Source organism: Carica papaya, chromosome 8 (assembly GCF_054855325.1).
Source record: "Carica papaya isolate Zhongbai chromosome 8, ASM5485532v1, whole genome shotgun sequence".
In the NCBI taxonomy this organism is placed as follows: Eukaryota; Viridiplantae; Streptophyta; class Magnoliopsida; order Brassicales; family Caricaceae; genus Carica; species Carica papaya.
In genome coordinates this window covers 8,106,461-8,126,614 of record NC_142316.1, presented here as the reverse complement: position 1 = coordinate 8,126,614, position 20,154 = coordinate 8,106,461, and the positions used below count along the sequence as shown (strand labels likewise).

Below are 20,154 nucleotides of genomic sequence, written 5' to 3'. Positions count from 1 at the left end.
AAATATATTTAAAAATTTACTATAATATTGCACTTTTTTAAAAAACTCATGGTATAAATATCTAATTTGTACAAAAAGATAAACATCTCACTCATGTTAGCATCTTTGTTGATTTTTACATCTTTTTTATTTCTCTTACATATTCATCAATGGCTGTATCAGAATCTCTTCCAAAAACAAATTTTGACATGACATACCCAATTTATTTTCTACATTTGAACTTTATGCAATTTATGTGCACATTTGATGGTGTTATTATTCCCAATTAATGGATTGCTTAATGTAGGTAGATATGTGGATGAATTAGTAACATGTTCTCAAGATCATTTCAAGTAGAACAAAATAAACACCATATATATAAATTTATGTTCGGTCTAAATCTTATAAAGAAATAAAAAGACGAAAATGAAATAAAAAATATATAAATGAAGGAAAATATATCTAATTTGTACCTATTTTGCATATTAAAAGAAATCAAGATCATTTCAAGAGAAAAAAAAGTTGAGCTTCAGCTCAAATGCAGAGTTCACATCTGGCTCATACTTCTGTGTAGTGGAAAATGTGGAATGAAATCAATATGCTGGGCATAACTGGTTCAAGCGGTGATGCTTGTCGAGCCGTTCAACGATTAATGATGATGGAAGATACACAGAAGGTCGGTGAAGGGACGAAGAAGAGGAATCCTCCAAAGGGTTTCACTAATGGTCGCTGAGCGGAAAGAGAGAGAAGTTGACACCTCGAGGGAAAGTGGAAATGGGGTAGTGTAGACGCGGCCGCAAGAACAGTACAAAGAGGATATTGATTGATTCCTTGCGCGGGTCCTTGAAAGCAAATGACTGGCTGGGACTCATGGAGTATAGCCTATAGTTTTGATGGCTGGCGGCTAGGGTTTCTCAGAGGCATTGCCCTCTTAAGGCCCCACTTGAAGCGAAGGGGAAAAAGAAAGAGGATGCCCGCAATTGACAGAGAGCTTTTGGGGCCAATTTACTGCTAGTCTTGGGGAAAATCAGGTGGTCGTCGGTTGTAAAAGAGAGAATTGCAAGAGCATTTTCACTAGTGAAAAACGCAAAACAGAGACGTGGTAGAATTCAGAGGATACGTGGTGACTCCCTTTCGATTGATCTGGGATGCACATTTTAGGTAAAGATCACCCTGCACTAGGCTATCATGAAAAGTATCTAGCTTAGGATCCCAGTCTCGATGTTGATAAAGAAATGCCTTTAACCATATTTTTTTTCGAAATAATGCCTTTCAACAATATTATATGTATGATGATTGAGTTCGGAGATATTTGGATACTTTTAAATAAAGTTTATGAGCGATGAAGTTTGGTTTTTCCTCTAGCCTCTTTTATTACAGAATCAAGCGACAACTAGATGAATCTTCTCGAAGAAACCTTACTCTAGTCTTCACTCTTCTGTGACGAATGCAACATCTTTTCATATTTCTTTTATGTTACTTTCCATTCTAGATTGAGCAATATAATAGCATCTTTGTTTGGAATTGATTGGTTCAGCTGGTAGTTGCAAGTCGTTTGATTGCTTTCTTCTAAGTTGCAATTGGTAAGTACCTTAGTAGTTTGTCCTAAGTGTTGGAAATAGCTTGTATTTAATTTGTGCCAGGGAAAAGCCTGAATGAATCTCAATCTTCTGCTCATCAATGATAATGAGTTTGCGGAAATGTAGTTCAATGTATTAAATTACATGGTAACATCAGACCTGTAATGACAGGTTGAATGGCATGTGCACCGATTTTTCATGCCAGTCTTCATGTTGTTCACATTTAAAGTTCCTTATAATTGACTCATGAAGGTTCTTGAGTGGCTGTTGCTTGCTTTTGCATTTTCTATCTTTGGCTTGGTCTCTTATTCCTGGTTTAGCCCATGAATGTTAGTGAGGGTTTTGATGTGTTATTTGGTTACCCTTTTGTAAGCCATTGGGATATGCTGCCATAGATGTTGGATGGAGTCTGTCCATATTGAGCAGTCTATGTGGGTTTTGGACTTCGAATATCCTTTAGGTTGGATAAAAAGGTTTTCTTATATGCTCTTGACAGGATTAGTTGAACATGGTATATTCCCTCATGCCAGTATACTTTTTTTGTTTACCACTCACCAGAGGGTTATTGAATAACCTGAGCCCATGATTTGTTAGACAAAATGCCAAGGAGAGCTTTTAGTTTGCTGATGCATGTGGCATTGGTGAGTGGAAAAGGTTCTATTTTTATTGAATGTGTAACACCCAAGTGTTATTATTTTTATTTTGTAATTATTTGAATTTTTTTTATTTTTAATTAATTTAATTTGATTTAATTTAATCTAATTTCATGAAAATAAAAATAATAATAATGATAAAATTGGGTAAAAATATTATTTGGATTTAATTGAAATTGATTTTGAAAAAAAAAAAGGTGAAAATTTGGATTTTGGGGGTGTTTTTGAAAAGAAAATCGGAAACCGGGGGTCAAAACGCAATTTAGAAAAATTGTGCCACGTCAGCACCCACCTCAGCAGCCACGTCAGCGGCCCGGTCAGCAGCTCCGGCCAACCAGGACCCGCCGCGTGGCAAGGCAACGTTGACCAGGGAATGGGCCACGTGGGCGATCCGCGTGCGCGCGATCGGACGATCCAGATCTATTCCAGCGCGCACGGACGGCCCAAATCAAACGTGCGCACGGACGGCCCAGATTCACGCGCACGGACGACCCAGATTGCATCGCGATGGACGGCCCAGATTTAATCCCAATTAAATCGCGATCAAACGGTTCAGATTTAATCTTGATGGACGGTTGAGATAAAAAGGCAAAAGGTATAAATAACCCCACCCACACCTGACCACAAAAACCCTAGTCGCTAGTGCCTTGCTGGAGAAGAAGAATCAGACGCCGGAGGAGTCGGCCGCCGCCACCCGCCGCCGCACCGGGGAAGTTTCTGACCGCCGATCGAGGTAAATTTTCTCTCCCTTGCTCGTTTTTCGATGCTGAATCCGCCTATGGCCAAACCGGAGCCAAACCACCGGCCAAACGGCCGGAAAACCCAACCGAAGCCCAGCGGCGCCGCCGCGCCCCTCTTCGGTTTTTGCCTCCGATGAGGCCCTTCCCGGTCTCCGTTCGATGCAAATTTTATACTACTGTGATCATCGTTCTTTTCTCTACAGGTTGATCGGAGCCAAACATCAAAACGCGACTCACGCCGGGGGAGCCGCCGCACTCGAGAGCACCGCCGCAGGTAAGTCTCGGCTTTTCGTGATTTTTTGGCCCACCGAGGGTCGTAGGGTTGTTTTATCACAGGGACAGATGCAAGTGTGGCCGAATTCGGCCGAAAACGACCGAAAACAACCAACCCGAGGCGAATCGCCGCCGCTTGTCGCCGGAGCACGGCGGAGCTGCCGTGCCGGAATTTCGATATTGGCCGAAAGGGGTCCTAGGTCTGATTTGAAATTTTTTGGGACACGTGCAGGTACCGGTAGTGCGTTTCAGTTTTTTAGAAAAAATTCAAAGAAATTAGGGACAGCCTGTAGGCACACTGTAGAGTCGAATTCAGACCCCAAAACAGGTAAGCACCCCTCACCCTATTTCCTATCACGGTATTAAAACTAAATAAATAATTAAACTATACTGTGTGACTTTATAGATGTATAATTGATTTAGGTTGTCAATGGGGCCCGAGTCTGATACAATGTTGGTCTGTTATTGTTTGATCTAATTTCCAGTAGTAAATGCAGCATGATGTTTGATGTAATTATGTTATGGTCTCGTATGCATGAACTATAGTTTTTTTTATTATGGTTTGTATTATGGTGAACCCGGTACTGTATTGTCTTATTTGGTATCAATTACTGGTTTACATGTTGTGTATGATTGGATGATTGAGATCAAGGAAAAAGGCAAAAAGGTTATGTGAATTAATGAGTGGATAATGTGAACAACCTGACTAGATATCCTGGGAGATGGTGTACGGATCGGGTCCGTGGGGAACCCTACCGGGAACGTGGTCTCTCATACCGGACGGGGTATGGAGACCTTATGTGTTTTGACGCCCATACCGGACGGGGTATGGGGACGGCCCGTTTCACCCTCATACTGGACGGGGTATTGAGGTTCATGGTTTTGGCGTCCATACCGGACGGGGTATGGGGACGGCCCTGGAATCAGGTTGTAAATGTTAATGGTTCACGCGTAGAGGGGACCCCCTATGGATCCCCAGGGATACTAGTGGGCTGGTAAAAGAGGAAATCTGTTTCCTGATGATTGAAATGTAAATGTGTGATATATGTTATGTTATAAAGTGTGTATGATTTCATGATATTATAAGGTTATTGTTTTCATATGTTGTTTTTATGGATCTCACCGAGAAAAATGAACAGTAAAGGTTTTTATGTCAATAAACGAGTTCGTTATAAATTATGCTCCATTGGTCATTTTTTGTTTTCTACCCACATTTACTTCTGTGGCGGTGAGATAGTGTGATGTCTTTACTGAACTGGTGTAGCTCATTTCTTATTTAACCATTTCAGATCAGGAAGACATTGTTCCCGATCCCGTTCCGTAGGAAGACGGCGAATGGGACGCTTAAAGACTCTATAGCTATATTTATAGTTTTTATTTCGAGTATCTCTTTTAGTTAGTTTGTTCTTTCATGTTTTGAGTACGTTTTCTTTATTGTGTAAGAGATGTTAATCAAAATTTTTATTTCGCTTCCGCATTTGACCTTTTTTATACATATATTTTATTTAAATTTCCGGGACCGTTACAGAACGTGGATGTTTTCTAAAGGTCAAGAGACATTAACCAAGTTTTTCCATCCTTATTTCATTAGTTAAAAGTGTTCTTGATATTTGGGGAGAAATTCTGATGGTTGTGAGACAATTCTTGATATCACTAGATTGGACATTCGACCCATAGCTTGGACTTGATTTCCTTATGAACAGACTTGATTATGCTTCCAATATGATGGTTTGGTTTTTCTTTTTATTTATTTGTTTATTTATTTATTTTTATTAATTATTATTATTATTTTTTACTTCCTATACATGTTTGGTTATGCTGACTAAGCTCTCAGTCTTGGTTTTCAGCGATTCATGAAGGCATATTCGTACATGTAGATACATACATGTATCTGTGTCAGCGTGTATGCATAATATCCGTGCATACCTTGTTTTTTAACTTCTGTTTGCTTCTTTTTTGAGTTGAATGCATAGGTTTAGAGCTTAAACATAGAACTTTTAGCCGTCATTATTTAGCTTATATCACAGGATGAATATCTCACCTCTTTTCATTTAGTACCATTTTCTGGATCTAGTTCTTGTTGGACCAATGCATGTTTAGGTGGCTGATCTCACTTTAATGGATAAGTCATGGTTATTTTTTCTTTTTTAAAATCGATAAGTTACAACTCCTTTACTATTGAATTCTTTTTCCAGAGAGCTTCAATATCATGTGTTGTGACGTAGCTATCAAGATGCTCCCATGCTTGTACAGAAATTAAAAAAGAAAAAAAAATAATAGAATGAAATTAGATTAATAATGGAGAAAGACTTATTTTCGTGCAATATATATATAGGTCTACACACATATATTACTCATTTAATTGAAAAAATCATAAGCAATTTTTGCATCAAAAGAAACCTTAAGATAAATTCCTTCACTTTCATAAGTTTTGGAACTTATTAGCGAGTCTATCAAACCCCATTAAAGTATTAAGTACCAAAGTATCCATAACCTGAATCGATCATGAATTCAACAAAAAATTAAAAGAAATAAAAGTTGATATACAATAAATTGCAAAGTTGAAATATAAATCATGATTATTTGATTTTAAGTAAATCAAAATTACTATTGCTTTAGAACCAGAAGAAAATTCAGTTGTGTATTTCATGTTTTGTTTATGCTGCACTATATACCTCTTGAACACTTCTGTATGTGGGTGCTAATGAATTTTTTTCATCTACTGACAGGTCTATTATGCCAGCAGCTCTTGTTTTTTCCAATCTGGTTATCCAGTTTTCAAGTTGTAGTTGCATCACAGGTGTTGCCCAAGACTAGTTATGCATCCTCCAAATTCGAGTTGTCTAGTCCACCTGGTACTGGAGTTTTTGATCCTATTCAAATATCTCCTGCAGTCATTCCAAACTACTCATGTCCTGATGAGCCTTCGCCACCTATCTACCCTCCTTTTCCTATTTCTTTTGAACCAAAGTTAACTGGGAAGTGCACTGTAAATTTCTCTGCTATATCGAGTCACATGAGCAAAACAGCATCTGACTGTTCTCAGTCCATGACACCACTTGTGGGAAATGTAATATGCTGTCCCCAGCTTAGTAGTTTACTCCACATCTTCCAGAGTTACCATGGTATCAACTCTGATTCATTGGTTTTGCAAAACACGGTGGCTAATGATTGTTTTTCAGATACAATTAGTATCTTAGTGAGCAAAGGGGTCAACACTACAATACCTGCACTTTGCGCTGTAAAACCATCAAATCTAACAGGATGTTCTTGTCCAGTGAAAAATGTCAGTGCCTTGAGAAACTTATTAACACAAACAGATTGCTAGATGCATGTAGTGTGTTGAAGATCAATTTGCCAACCTGCCATTGCGGAAGCTGCACTTCAGATCTCAGGAATACAGTTAACCATCAATGATAATAAAAATGCAGTAGGTGAGACTAATCATATTGATGCCATTACTCATTGCAAGGGAGTGGTATATTCGTATCTTTCAAGGAAACTCTCTGCCGATGCAGCCAATACTGCTTTCCGGATATTATCTTCCTGCAAAGTAAACAAGAGTATGGCATTTATTTCTTATACATGGGTGTTCTGAGCATCCTAGGATATTTCTCTTCTTACTGCTTTTGGAAATCGTACTGCCTTTGTCGTTGACTTCTTGTCTTGGAGAATTTCTCCTATTCTGTCAACAGTGTTCTTAATGGGCAGAAAACTTATGAGATTTATCACCCTCGAAAATCTTCTTTGTTTTAGGAGAATTTCTTATACCTTGGTACCTCATCAAGATATAAAAGGAAATTTTAATTCTTGTGATAGTAAAGACATTGAAACAAAACAAAATGAAACAAGTTTCATGTTGACTAATATCCATGCCAAAACTCATGGTTTATCATCCTCATTCTCATAATCCCCTTTTTGCTTTATGCTCTTTTTTGTTTGGTGGAGCTTTTACCATTCACCGCTCTCCTCTATTTCTGCTATTACTTCATATTGATTTTGGGAGATAATTGGTCAACTGCATTATTATTTTTGTGAATGATTTTTCTTATAGTGAAGTAATTTGCATGCTGTCTGTCCTTTGAATTTTAAGAAGCCTTAAGAAGTTATTTGAGCGTGTCGCAGTTTAGCCACCCCTAGTCCTTTGTGCTGTAGCTCAATAACTGAATACATTGCTCGGATGCAGAAGCAAATGTTTCTCACAAATAAACAAACCATAGTCTGTGCAACTGCTTTTGGGATCATGTTAAGAGAAAGTGGTGTCATGACAAATATTTATGAACTCTGTGATGTTGACTTGAAAGATTTTAGTAGACAAGGTAGCTATTGTAAATATATATTCTTCATCTAACTCTCTTTTCTTTTAATTTAGAGAAGTTCTTACAGAAAATTGTCTCTAATATTTTATTTTAGGTGGTTTCATGGATTTATTTATGGTCTCGAGAAGCATGTGGACAAAAAGGTTCGATCTGCTACTTGCTTATTCTACTTTGGCAACTGTGCAGTTTGAGACATGATTCACATAATAAATGTTTATTGCCGCAAGCTTGAGGTTTGAAAAATTGGTCCTGGTAGTGATGCTTCCGAATAGTTTGTTCTACTTTTTACTGGATGTATAAGAAGTAATCTAAGTTTCAAAAACTGAATTACTGTTTCTATGCTTTGGGGTCCTGCTCGCTCGAGGTTTATGTTGCTTTTGTTCATATGTTATTGATACTACTTGCACTAGTTTTTGACAAGATGGATTAAATATTTGATATGTTCTTTCGTTTATATAAATGTAGGGTGTCTGCTTCAAAGCTTTCCTGCCGATATAATATTGGATAATTCAACTGGATATGGTTTTGCATGTGACTTGACTGACGATATTGCAGCTCCATGGCCTTTATCATCCTCATTGGGTTCCATTTTCGATTTTTTTTTTTTGCATTTCAAAATTTGGCTTTGTAATTAGTTCCTCTTTTGGTTTTTCTAATTAAGAAACTTTGGAATTTCGTATTTGGTTTTCAGGTTTTAAAATTTTGTTTAACTTAAAAAAATCAAATTCCCAAGTGTATTTTCCATTTAAAATTTTGGGAATATCTAGAAACATTTGTCAGCCTTACGTGCACCATTTGATTTTTGGATTTGGACTCTTAAATAATTTGATGCTTTTTTTTTTTGTTTGCGTATACCAGACTATATTAATTTCGGGCTTTTTGGGTTTTGTATAGAAACATATATAAAAATCATATGCACTATTTTTGCGTTTGAATTTGGAATCTTAAGTAACTTATATATGCTTTGTGTTCTGGCATTGTATGGATTTGTATTTTTTGTATTAATAATTTCTACCAGTTAACATTAAGGTGGCAAATTATTGTATTTTTAATTTTTTATTTGAAGTAAATAGATTTAAAAAATAACTCTATTGGGTGTTGTATTGTGCAAATGGGTAAATTTTGTTATTAGCTTCAGAAGTGTTTTTGCTCTAATATTGTTCATTTGCTTTGGCAGGCTATCGTGAGTATGTGGTGGTGATGCCCATTTTTTCTTTTTCTTTTTTTTTTTTTTTTTTTTTTTAATACTTTTCAGTGCATTGTTGTACTGAATAGCTGTTATTCTACATATACTTGACTTTGTTGGTATGGAGAAACTTTTACGTGTATATATATATATAATTTTTCAATCCAAGCTTCCATGTATATATATATATAATTTCGTTTTGGTTTCTCCCCTCTTAACTATATTTATCTAGCTATGATGTCTCTGCAACTCATTATTATTATCAGTTAATTTTCATTTTTGGGGAATTTTAGTAATAAGGTTCTCTTCTCAACTTTTGATTGTGTAAAATTACAAAATACTTGTAGTTGAGATCAAATGAAATACCCAAGTCAGACATAACCGTTGGTTGGACATTTCAAGTCAGCATGGCGACGCGAAGATAATAAAGATTAGAAAGTTTATAGTTACCACGTTTCTTGGAAATCTAACAGCGTTTGACTCGTTGGACGCACCATCTTCACGAGAGATATACTAGGCTCGTGAAGCTCTCTAGAATTGCCTAATATTTTATATGTATGTGATATTTGGTTGGGGCTGAGGTAATAGCTAAAAATATGTGATTGTTTCTCTTTTTGTTTTTGTTTTCCATCTATAACTAGTGGCATCAGTTGTCCCTATACACATATACTATATATATATATATATATGTTCAACTCATAGTATAGATGAGATGTCAAAACCATACCGTGAGAAAGTTATATATTTTTAGACAATTAATTAATCAAATCAATGAGATACAATGAGATAAATTTGACCAAGTTGTTGAATAAACCGCATACAATCTTCTTCTCCAAATTCTCCTTTGTGGTATAATTTTGAACAAAATAGAGAAGTTGTTGATTAAGATGCGATGGTTATGTAATTTATTTTTAATAATATGACATTTGAATATTAAATTCTATGTATTTTGTTTGAAAATACAGTACAATAAGTAAATTAAAGACAAAATAAAAAATTAAACCACATTTTTAAAAATTGAAATAACAATAGTTTGTAATGCAATCTGAAATATATATGTATTTAAAGAAGACAGAAGAGGAAAGGGAGGGAGATGGTTAACGATCACTTACCAATTACCTGACAAGAATCATAATTTTAGGTAACAGTTAAAACATGGTTTAACAATTAATCAAATCATGGAATTCAATTTAAAGTTCAAACCCCTCTACCACGTTCCTTTAACGAAACACACCAAGTCGTATCCACCAAGCAAGCGGACTTCCGCCCTAGGTTCTCTCTCTCTCTCTCTCTCTCTCTCTCTTTCTCTCTCCATTCTTTCTCTTTATTTCTCTCTTCTTTTTCCCCTTACGGTTCTCGTTTTCTTGACTTTTCTGATTTTATAGTTTTCTGTAATTTCCTTAATTTGATCCATTACTAGCTATTTCTTTCTATCTTTAACTGTTTACTGTCAATCCAGTTTATTCTCTCTCTCGGTATGTGTTTTTCGTGGCCGTTTGCGTCTTGTTTGATTGGTAGGAAAATGTTGCGCTGAATTAGATTTGTTTGAAAATTGAAAAGAAAAAAGCATGTGCTCACGCTGTTGTTTGATCTGCAGTAATTTAATGATTCAAACGCCTAATTTCCTTTCTATATTTTTTTTTTTATGTCTGTTGCTAATTTGACGGAGCATATGGAATAATTGGAGTCTTGGTTCTCGTCAATATTCGGTTATTTTGTTTCTCTTGCGCCTCTTCGAATTGTAGCTTTCTCAACTTGTTAAGATCAGATGCTTATGGATCATTATGTACTTCGATTGTTGCGTAGTTATTTTGCTTGGGACTATTATCTTCTTTGCTAGCTGATTTCTCAGTGAGGATTTTCAAATAAGCTTTGTAGTCGTTGATAAACAGCTGCGAAATGCACTTTGATTTTGTTTGGATGTGTCGCTTATGTTCTTATTTGAGAATTTAAATATCATAGTTCTTGGGTTTACATTTTGCAGGTTGCTTTAACATTTGGGTTTCATAGGATTTGACGTTGAGAACGTAATTTTGGTTTCTGAAATTGAAATTCGGAGATGAGTCAGAAAGGTTTAATATATAGTTTTGTTGCAAAAGGAACAATTGTTTTAGCAGAACACACATCATATTCAGGGAACTTTAGTACCATTGCTGTTCAGTGCCTACAGAAGCTACCGTCAAATAGCAACAAGTACACATATTCATGTGATGGTCACACATTTAATTTCCTCATTGACAGTGGCTTCGGTATCTTTTCTTTTTTCAACAGTTTTTATTTGAAGTTCTGACTGGAAATGTCTGGTTAATGATGTCGACTTGGTTTCTGTAGTTTTTCTTGTAGTTGCAGATGAATCTGCTGGGAGGAGTGTCCCTTTTGTATTCCTAGAACGGGTGAAGGATGATTTTAAGCAACGATATGGTGCTAGTATAACAGATGGTGGTTCTCATCCCCTTGCTGACGATGACGATGACGATGATTTATTTGAGGACCGATTTAGCATTGCGTACAATCTTGACAGAGAATTTGGGTATCTTGATTAAGCTAACTTTGTTTGTGTCGTCTATTAGAATATTGAAAAAATAGACTGAGATTTTCTTCATTTTGTTTAACAGGCCTAGGCTTAAGGAGCACATGCAATATTGTATGAATCACCCAGAAGAAATAAGCAAGATTGCCAAATTAAAGGCTCAAATAACTGAAGTGAAAGGGATCATGATGGACAACATTGAGAAGGTGTGTTTTTTCTCTTAAATAATGGTACTGGCAATGGAAAAAATATGCAGCTGAAACAGGATAACATGCTTCTCAATCTATATTCCCATAATAAATTATAGTACATCCTTAAGTTTCCCCATTTAATTGACATGACCCATGTTGTAATTTACTCGATGTTATTTTCTCTTAAGGCATCACAATCATTTTTTTAAGGTTATCTAGTCCCTGGTTTGTTTCAGCATGAGCCTCTTTTCTTTTTTTCCCCCTTCAAAAATGTGTGATCATCTCTCGTTTAAATTTTACTGCTGATGCAAATCAAACCATGTTAATAAAAGTGTCAAAATTGACATTTGATGCCTTTGCTTACTTAATCGGAGGATTGTTTATTAAATCCTTTTTTATTGGTCGAAATGTTTCCTGCACCACTTATCTGCTTTTTGAACATAATTGTCAAATCACATTGCTGAAATTATTCTAGAATAGTTACACTGAGATTTATTTTTATTCTAAAAAAATGATTTATTGTTTTTTTTCTTCTTCCACTTAGAGATGCATTAGTTATCTAATTTCTTAGCAAATCGATTTATATTATGTTTCTTATGAAGGGTGGAATGGCAATCATAATTTTTAGCAAGAGTGCAGAAAAGCACTTTTTGCAAATATCTCAGAGGTGTATTTATATGTTTATGTAGTTTATAGATGAAAAACCACTAGAAAGGGACATAAACTGGCTGGGAGCCATAGTATTTGCCTAAATATGGGGAACATACAGGAGTAACACCTAAGAGGAAAAAAATAAAAGAATAAGATGGTAAAGAAAGAAATCTTAGGTTTGGAGCCAATGATCACTAATATTTCAATAAGCGCTCCAAAATCCTCTCCTGACAGAATGGAGTGACCTAAAAAACTTTTAGTTCGGAATCAATGATCTCTAATACTAACAAGAGAAGAAGCAGTGTCCTCAAAAATATGTTCTTCCCTTTCTTCTATATCACCCAGACAGCCAATGGGATTAAGGATATGAGCTTCTTCCTCTCTTTGCTCAAAGAAATGCCATTACAGGCCCAAAATAATTCCGCCACCAAGCTGCTGACAACCCAAGAGTGAGAACCACTCTCATAATTGTCTAAACTTTAGACACTAGAGGAGTGGATGGTTCGTGGATTCATTCTTCCGAAGGAACAATAGACAACCATTGACTGCAAACTCTCTCATTTCCTTAAGTTGTCAAAAATGAAGATTTTGCCCCTGATAGCCTCCCAAGTGAAGAAGAGAGCAATTTGAGGTAATGCCTTCTTCTTCCAGATCTGCTTCCAGGGAATCTGAAAGCTACATTCATCTTATTGCTTTTGTTGACTCATGATCCAGTCGTTCTTTTTAATAGATCAGACACCCCCTTGATTGATCTGACGATTCAAAAAAGGCCATAAGACAGCCATGTAAGCAATCTCCCAATAATTCAGGTTGCAGGAGAGAAATATTTGAGGATGGAGTTGAGCAAGACATTAGGTCCCCAACTATGCATCTTTATCCCTAGCAAGTTCAAAAATCCTCGGCATTTTTCTTTCAATGGGATGGTGAGAAACACATCCTCGGCTTGTCCGCAACTTCTAATGCACATGCTCAAACACTTGATCCTTGTTCCTGCAATTCCACGTCCATAGACTTGTTTCATAAGCTTGTCCGCTCCTAGCTATTTCCCATCCTCTCCCTACCAGGTTATACATAGCAACATCTTGCCTTCATAAGCATCTCTCGGAAGACATAAAATCCAAAGCCATTTCTCCATGAGAGAATTGTTGATTGCCAGCATAGATCTAATTCCAAGCTCTCCCAGCTCCTCGGGATGCTCAATAAGGTCCCAAGCGAAAAGGTGCTACCGCACACACTCCTCCAAACCGTTCTGTAGAAAATAACATTGGATTTTGTGTAGCTTTTTTGCCAGACATGGGGACTGCTACTTGGGATTAGGTTGAGCTGGGTTGGACTTGGGACTGCTACTTGGGCTTTTGTCTGTCCTGGGACTTCACCTTGGACCCAAGAATGTGCTAATTATTGACATTTTATGCAATAAGGAAAAAAATTGAAAATTTTTAATTGTATTAAAAATAATTTAAAATAAACAAGACTTGAAAATGTAAATATGATTACATTGTTGTACATTTGTGTATTTAAGCATTAAAATATAATAGATCATTACGTTGCATTATTTTGTGCTATTAATTGCATAACATTATTATTATACCAAAAAAACATGGTGTAAGTGTCATGTCTAATTCATATGATCATTAATGAAAACTAATGTTAAGGCTTGAAAATATAGGAGATTGTTCCTTGCCAAGCCTAGTCGAAGGAAACTTCTTTAGTTAAGAGATTTGATAGTAATCAAGTGCATCTCTCTCTGCAATAAGGATACAGAGTCTAGATTTACTCATTTGTAATGTATGTGTTAGGACCTGGCTTTGACATGTAAATTACCAGATCCTGAATTTAGGAAAAATATTTAAATTTAAATGATTTTGGGGTAATTCTGAGAAAATTTGAGAGGTTGGGGCAGAATTTGAAATTGAGAAACTATTGGGACAGAATCTGTATTTGAGGAAATAGTGGGGCAGAAGTTAAATTTAAGAAAATATTGGTGCAGAATTTGAATTTTAGGGAAGAAAAGAAGATTCTGAAAAGAGAGAAGAGAGGAAGTCAGGGAGAGAGGAGAGTTTGTAAGAGAGAGAGTGGAGATTTTAGAGGGAGAAAGAAAGATTGTCTTAGAAACAGAGAGACTGTTAGAGAGAGAAAGAGAGAGAAATATATATATAGAGAGAGAGGCTTTTAGAGAGAGAAAGAGAAATTTATAGAGAGAAGAGATAAAAGGGAGAAGAGAGAAGAGAGAAGAGAGATAGAAAGTTTAGAGAGAGAATAATAAACTGAGATTTTATTCTACAAAAATTACATTCCTTAGATTTGATTTACAACTATTATTTATAAACATGAAAGGTTACATGAGAATTTTTATCAACCATTGCAACTATTTGAGTACGTGAGAATTCTTATCAACCATTACAATTATTCATGATTTTCTAGGATCTCAACAATTTCTTCTCCTTGGATATCAACCTTGTCCCCAAGGTTGAAATTCAGCTTCCAACATTTGCTATCTAAGGATATTATTACTATTTATTATGATTATATATAGATATTATTAATTTATATATATGTATATATTTTAATGTGCTACCGAAGAACTTCATGTGGATCTTTTGTATCTTTTCTTCTTTCGCTTCTTTTGTTTCTTTTCCCACTTTTTTTTTTTCATTTTTCTTCTGTTTTTTCTTCTTCCACTTCCTCTTCTTCTGCTTCTCCTTCTTCTGTTTTGTTTTCATCAGTGAGAGACCAAGAGAGAACAAGGGAATATGAGTGACAGAGAGATTGAGTGGTTCGATTCGGTCCACTGGGGTCTGATCGGTTTGGTTCAATAAACTAATTCGGTTTGACGCGGGTTTAGTCTGGCCTCATATTGTCTTTGAATTAGTCCGGCTCGAACCAGCAGTTTTAGGATTTTTTCAACCGATTTAGTCATTGAACCAGTTTTAGGGTTTGCCTAGTTAAAAGACAGTTTACCCCTTTTTGTTTCATCTTCTTCGTCATGCCGCATAGGGAAAAGAAGAGTCCCACTCTGCACTTCGCGCACAGCTGCAATAGAGGCCATTGGTTTTGCGTCCTCCAGAGAGGTAACGTCAGCACTCAACAACTGGATCATCAGATTGAGTTTTTCCTCTATCTGATCGAAATTTTCGCAATGTCGGCCATCATCGGCTCCCATTGGGATCTGGAACCTGCCTCTGATACTAAATTGTTAGGATCTGGTTTTGACATGTAATTCACCGGACCTTCAATTTAGAAAAATATTAAACTTTGAATGATTTTGGGGTGATTATGAGAAAATTTGAAAGGTTGGGCAGAATCTGAAATTGAGAAAATATTGGGGCAAAATTTGTATTTGAGGAAATAGTGGGGCAGAAGTTGAATTTAAGAAAATATTGGTGCAGAATTTGAATTTTAGGGAAGAAAAGAAGATTCTGAAAAGAGAGAAGAGAGGAAGTTGGGAAGAGAGAAGAAGAGAGTTTGTGAGAAAGAGAGAGTGGAGATTTTAGAGGGAGAAAGAAATAGAGAGAAAGAAAAATGTTTTAGAAAGAGAGAGAAATATATATAGAGAGAGGTTGTTAGAGAGAGAAAGAGAAAAATATATAGAGAGAAGAGATAACAGAGAGAGAAGAGAAGAGAGAGAGGGATAGAAAGTTTAGAGAGAATAATAAACTGAGATTTTATTCTTCAAAAATTACGTATCTTCGTTTTGATTTACAATTATTATTTTTGGACACAAAAGAGTACATGAGAATCCGATCAACCATGACTATTCGAGTACATGAGAGTTGTTATCAACTATTGTAACTATTCATGATTTTTTAGGATCTCAACAGTATGAGATTTTCAAGTGTGTTTAAGATCCTGGTGTGATGTTAGGTCCTTATCTAATAAATAAAACTCGTTTAACCTTATTTCATATGCTGGCCATAGAATATAATTTTTAGCTGAATTTGTCAGATCCATTTAGAAGGTTTATGGAAGACAAAATAGAATTCAGAAGCTCAACAATGGCCAAAGAAGTAACCACAAGCTCTTTGTCTCTGTGGTTATCATATTTGTTAGTGGGCAAGACAAGCCTGAGGTTTGCAATTCAATTGCCAAAGCCAGAATAAAAACATAAAAACTGAGGAAAAAGAAAAAACCAAAGCCAAATAAATACACTAGTCCAATTTTATAACATTATGCTATTATGCTGAGAGATGCTTGAGAACTATGGGGAGATCTGGAAATGTGATTAGTTTGATGGGATGAGTTTCAGACGCTACATTCCTTATTTTCTTGCAGTTTAAATGTTGCAAAAACATCATTTCTATGATAGAGCATGTTGATTAGTGAATGATCAACCAAGATAAATGAATTCAAATTAGAGTAACCTTAATCTGGTGCCAGCATTATTTGGTCTAATTCCTATAATATTCAACTCTATTCCTTGATCTTTAATTACTTATATAGAGGTTTGGATTGTAATTTTCATATTTGCTTTACAATTGAATCAGTTCTACTTTTATATTGAAATCCTCTATGGATTTCGATATCTTCATCCAACTTTTATCCAATTTCTATTGTATTCCTATTGTTATTCCCTGGAATTTACCATTTTGAAAAAAGGTGGGTAAGTTTTTCCAAACTCAGCAACTATAATATTAAAATGTTAACAATTTTTTTGGCAAATTTAACAGGTATGTTATAAGAAGTGGATTCCTTTTTACTCTATATATATACACATACTCTCATTTAAAATTGAAAGGTTCTTACGTGATTTTCTTCGGTTAACAAAATATATGTGTATACGTATATTGTTATTTCAAAACCCAAAGGAGTTTTTACTTTATTTTATTACATGAACAAAACTGAGGTCTTACCATCTTGTTTGAGGGACACATTTGTGTTTTACAAGGGTGATAAATTATGAACAAAGTTAATAGAAAGACATAGTTTTACTGAAACAATCGTTGTGAGAGATGCACCTCATGCTCAAAGAGAGATTGAGCCTGTAAGTTTGACCTGATTTCTAAAGGTGAGATCTGATAGTTGGGCTAAGATTTCTTAATTAAGTGGTGGTAACTTTTCAAAAACAGTATTTCCTAGCTGAGAATTAAAACATTCAAGCAAGTAGGGGATCTAGATGCACTTTTACGCTTATTTCGTCTTTGAATATTGTAATTGTATCTGAATTTAATTTTTAGAGTCTTTTACATTTAAACCTGAAAAAACACCAGGAAAGTACAGGAGAGGGTAAGAAGAGGATGTGACAGTTGAAGGGTTCTGGAAAACAAAAACCAAACTTGTTTTTTGGTGAACTTCGAAGCAATGTAATAGTTAATACACATGGATGCTGGAAAGTTTGAGTTAAGCTCCTTTTGAATATGAAATAAATTGCTACATTCTTTCAATATCCTTAACAATTGATTTAAGATACTTCTCCAGTTTTAGGGTCCAGCAATACCAGCAGGAGGCTTTAAATTTACTCTTGAGAGTTCATTTTCACTTAAGAAGTTTGTTGCCTTCTTGTAATGAGATATATTTTAAAGCATGCATTGGAAAGAAATAACAAACTATACTTCTGCTGCTCTCCTTGAACATTATGGAAATCTGTTTATGAACTCATATAACATGCTATCCTTGCTTTAATATAGGTCCTGGATCGTGGGGAAAGAATCGAACTTCTAGTGGACAAGACAGAAAACCTACAATTTCAGGTACCTTGTTCTCTTGCTCTTCATGCAGGTCGAAACAGAATCTGGCAGCTTTTTTAATTTATTTTTGCTATTTTTCACATGCTATTTTTTCATTTAGGCTGACAGCTTCCAGAGGCAAGGTAGGCAGTTACGGCGGAAGATGTGGCTGCAGAATCTTCAAATGAAGCTGATGGTAGGAGGAGCAATCCTTGTTATGATCCTCATAGTATGGTTCCTTGTATGTGGTGGCTTCAAATGTTAAGGGGGCAGCTAAAATTGTAACTGATAGCATTCTGTTTGTTTTTTATTGCCCAATGCTATGAACTATTTCTGTACAAAGGAGTGTCTCTTCTTGTTTAAGGAGACCGTGTCAAATCATAGCCTTGCAAATCAGTTCAAGCCTGATAATGGTTTTGTTGATATAATATTTCTGAATGCAGATACTGATATTACAGGTGCTTGTTCTTGTAATCAATGGATGCTTATTTGCAGGCTCCGGATTATTTTACTTTCTACAATCTGTCAATTTTACACGGACCTTGGAGTTTGTCAGCTTTTCTTTTGGTAATGGGTAAGAGGGCATTGGCTGTGTTTAGGATACTGTTATACACTCTGTTTCTACCTTAAAAGATTTGTGTTTAAGATTCTTATTTGCATGAGTGAATACAATAAGAAATATATTGTTTTTTTCTTTTTTTTTATTTTATTTTTTATTTTTGCAGTTCTAGGGCATAATTGATGTCATGAATAACTTTTTTTGCATCACATTCATCTAGAAACCCATGAGTAAATTATGATTTGGCTTAGATACAAACCATAAATATTTTCAGTATCTTCTATTGTGGCAGAAGTTGGCTTGTATATGTGCCTACTTGCTGAGCGCAAAACCTTGCGTTCTTTGCTTAGTTTCCAAGAATCTTAATTGAAAATTATCCATATCTAACCATCATGACGTGTCAGCCAAACAATACCACTTGGGTAGAAATGAGGGTTGACTAGGAGAGTATTGCCCTGTATTCCTACAGTATTTGTTGGCTAATCTGGTGTTAGGATTATTCTGGCTCATGGATTTTAACAGCCACGCCAGAAATAAATGGGGAGAACAGAGTGAGAGAGAGGAGAAGGTAGAGAGATAAAGAGGGAGAGAAGAGAGGAAAAGTAGGGGAGGAATAATGGAAATACTATGATACGTCTCATTCATTTAATTGGGCTCCTAAGTGATAAAAATAAAATAAAAAATTATTTTTTTTCTTTTTTGATTACCTTTCTTGCGCATGCATAAGATCGAACCCATTTGATTTTTAAAATTGATTACTGATTCTTAACATCTTTCGAGGAATCCTTCATTAATAATTGTGAATGACTGATTTCTTTTTTTTTTCCCAATTTTTCCTCCTTGATTCTATAGGAGCAAGTAAAAAAGATTGAGAAATAGAACAATCTGATTTGATTCGTTGGTAATATTTCTACAGATGAGAATATAGCTGCAACCTCTGCTACCAGTGCATAACAGAATAAAAAACTGCAAAAACAAGAAGACTAAAAAGAAAAATTCTGAAACCCTAAAAAGAAAACTACACTTTGAGCTTATTCCCTTCCCTTCATGTAGAATTTTGTTCTCTAAGGTCAAATGCTGGAAACTGACTTTTTAGGAAAGGCCCAGTCTTATCCAAAATATTTTTCTTAAATAAAAAAAAAAAAATGGAGTCATGCTTGTATTAGAAGATAAATAAATATAGATGTATGATTTATTTATTTATTTATTATTTGATTACAGAAATTAAATGGTCAGTTCGAAAACCAGCCAATGGTATTGTGAGAGATATCATAATATTATTATTCATAAACATAGACATAATAAATATACATTAATTAAGAAAATAAAATTACAGACGAAATTGAACAATTTCAGCCTATTGTAGGAACTTTAGTAACAATCTTGCACTCGTTGACCCTAATCCAAACCCTCTCGCAGCTGAAGTTCAGAATTACTGCAGCTCTTTCCGGAATCACAATGGCATCAACAATGTTTGGATTTTCTCTCTTTATGATTTCTGCTGCTTCATCTCCGTTTTTTCCAACAAGTTCTGGCCATGAATTCTTACCTGTACTCCATTATATATATACATACATATATATATATATATATACACACATTATATCTAGTTAGTCTAGTAATTAACTCAAATTATAATTAATGCTATTAATTATATTAACAAATAAACTAATTCCAAAAAGAAAAAGCTACCTTTGCATGTGGTTGCCATTTCTGATCCCGTTGGTTTCTTTCTCTTATTTTTCCTTCTATAACTTTAAATCAAGTGATGAGTTTATGGACATCGTGGGCTGTTTATATCTGTATATAGACTGAGGCCGCCTATTTGGA

The 20,154-nt window shown here is 35.3% G+C and overlaps 1 protein-coding gene, 1 long non-coding RNA gene and 1 pseudogene across 4 annotated transcripts; 2 read left to right on the top strand and 1 right to left on the bottom strand.

Annotated features, from left to right (window-relative positions):
* Nucleotides 1-405: 405 nt before the first annotated feature.
* On the top strand, nucleotides 406-8,898 carry LOC110814492 (putative GPI-anchored protein At1g61900; annotated as a pseudogene). The gene is made up of 5 exons (XR_015813775.1): nucleotides 406-1,140; nucleotides 5,955-6,778; nucleotides 7,412-7,544; nucleotides 7,639-7,687; nucleotides 8,722-8,898. The product of XR_015813775.1 is annotated as a putative GPI-anchored protein At1g61900 (transcript).
* Nucleotides 8,899-9,846: 948 nt separating this feature from the next.
* On the top strand, nucleotides 9,847-18,264 carry VAMP727 (vesicle-associated membrane protein 727). Of its 2 annotated transcripts, none has more exons than XM_088208741.1 (6): nucleotides 9,847-10,002; nucleotides 10,715-10,979; nucleotides 11,062-11,260; nucleotides 11,346-11,466; nucleotides 17,727-17,789; nucleotides 17,887-18,264. In XM_088208741.1, exons 2-6 carry the CDS (start codon nucleotides 10,790-10,792, stop codon nucleotides 18,028-18,030), a joined length of 717 nt encoding a protein of 238 aa, XP_088064867.1. In that variant the 5' UTR covers nucleotides 9,847-10,002; nucleotides 10,715-10,789; the 3' UTR covers nucleotides 18,031-18,264. The 2 variants fall into 2 exon arrangements, with proteins under 2 accessions (XP_088064867.1, XP_088064868.1); XM_088208742.1 differs by lacking the exon at nucleotides 9,847-10,002 and adding an exon at nucleotides 10,065-10,205.
* Nucleotides 18,265-19,546: 1,282 nt separating this feature from the next.
* LOC148240460 (uncharacterized) lies at nucleotides 19,547-20,154 on the bottom strand. Its single transcript, XR_015813964.1, has 2 exons — nucleotides 20,017-20,154; nucleotides 19,547-19,873 (listed from the first exon to the last, which is right to left on the bottom strand). It is a non-coding gene; the product is annotated as an uncharacterized LOC148240460 (long non-coding RNA).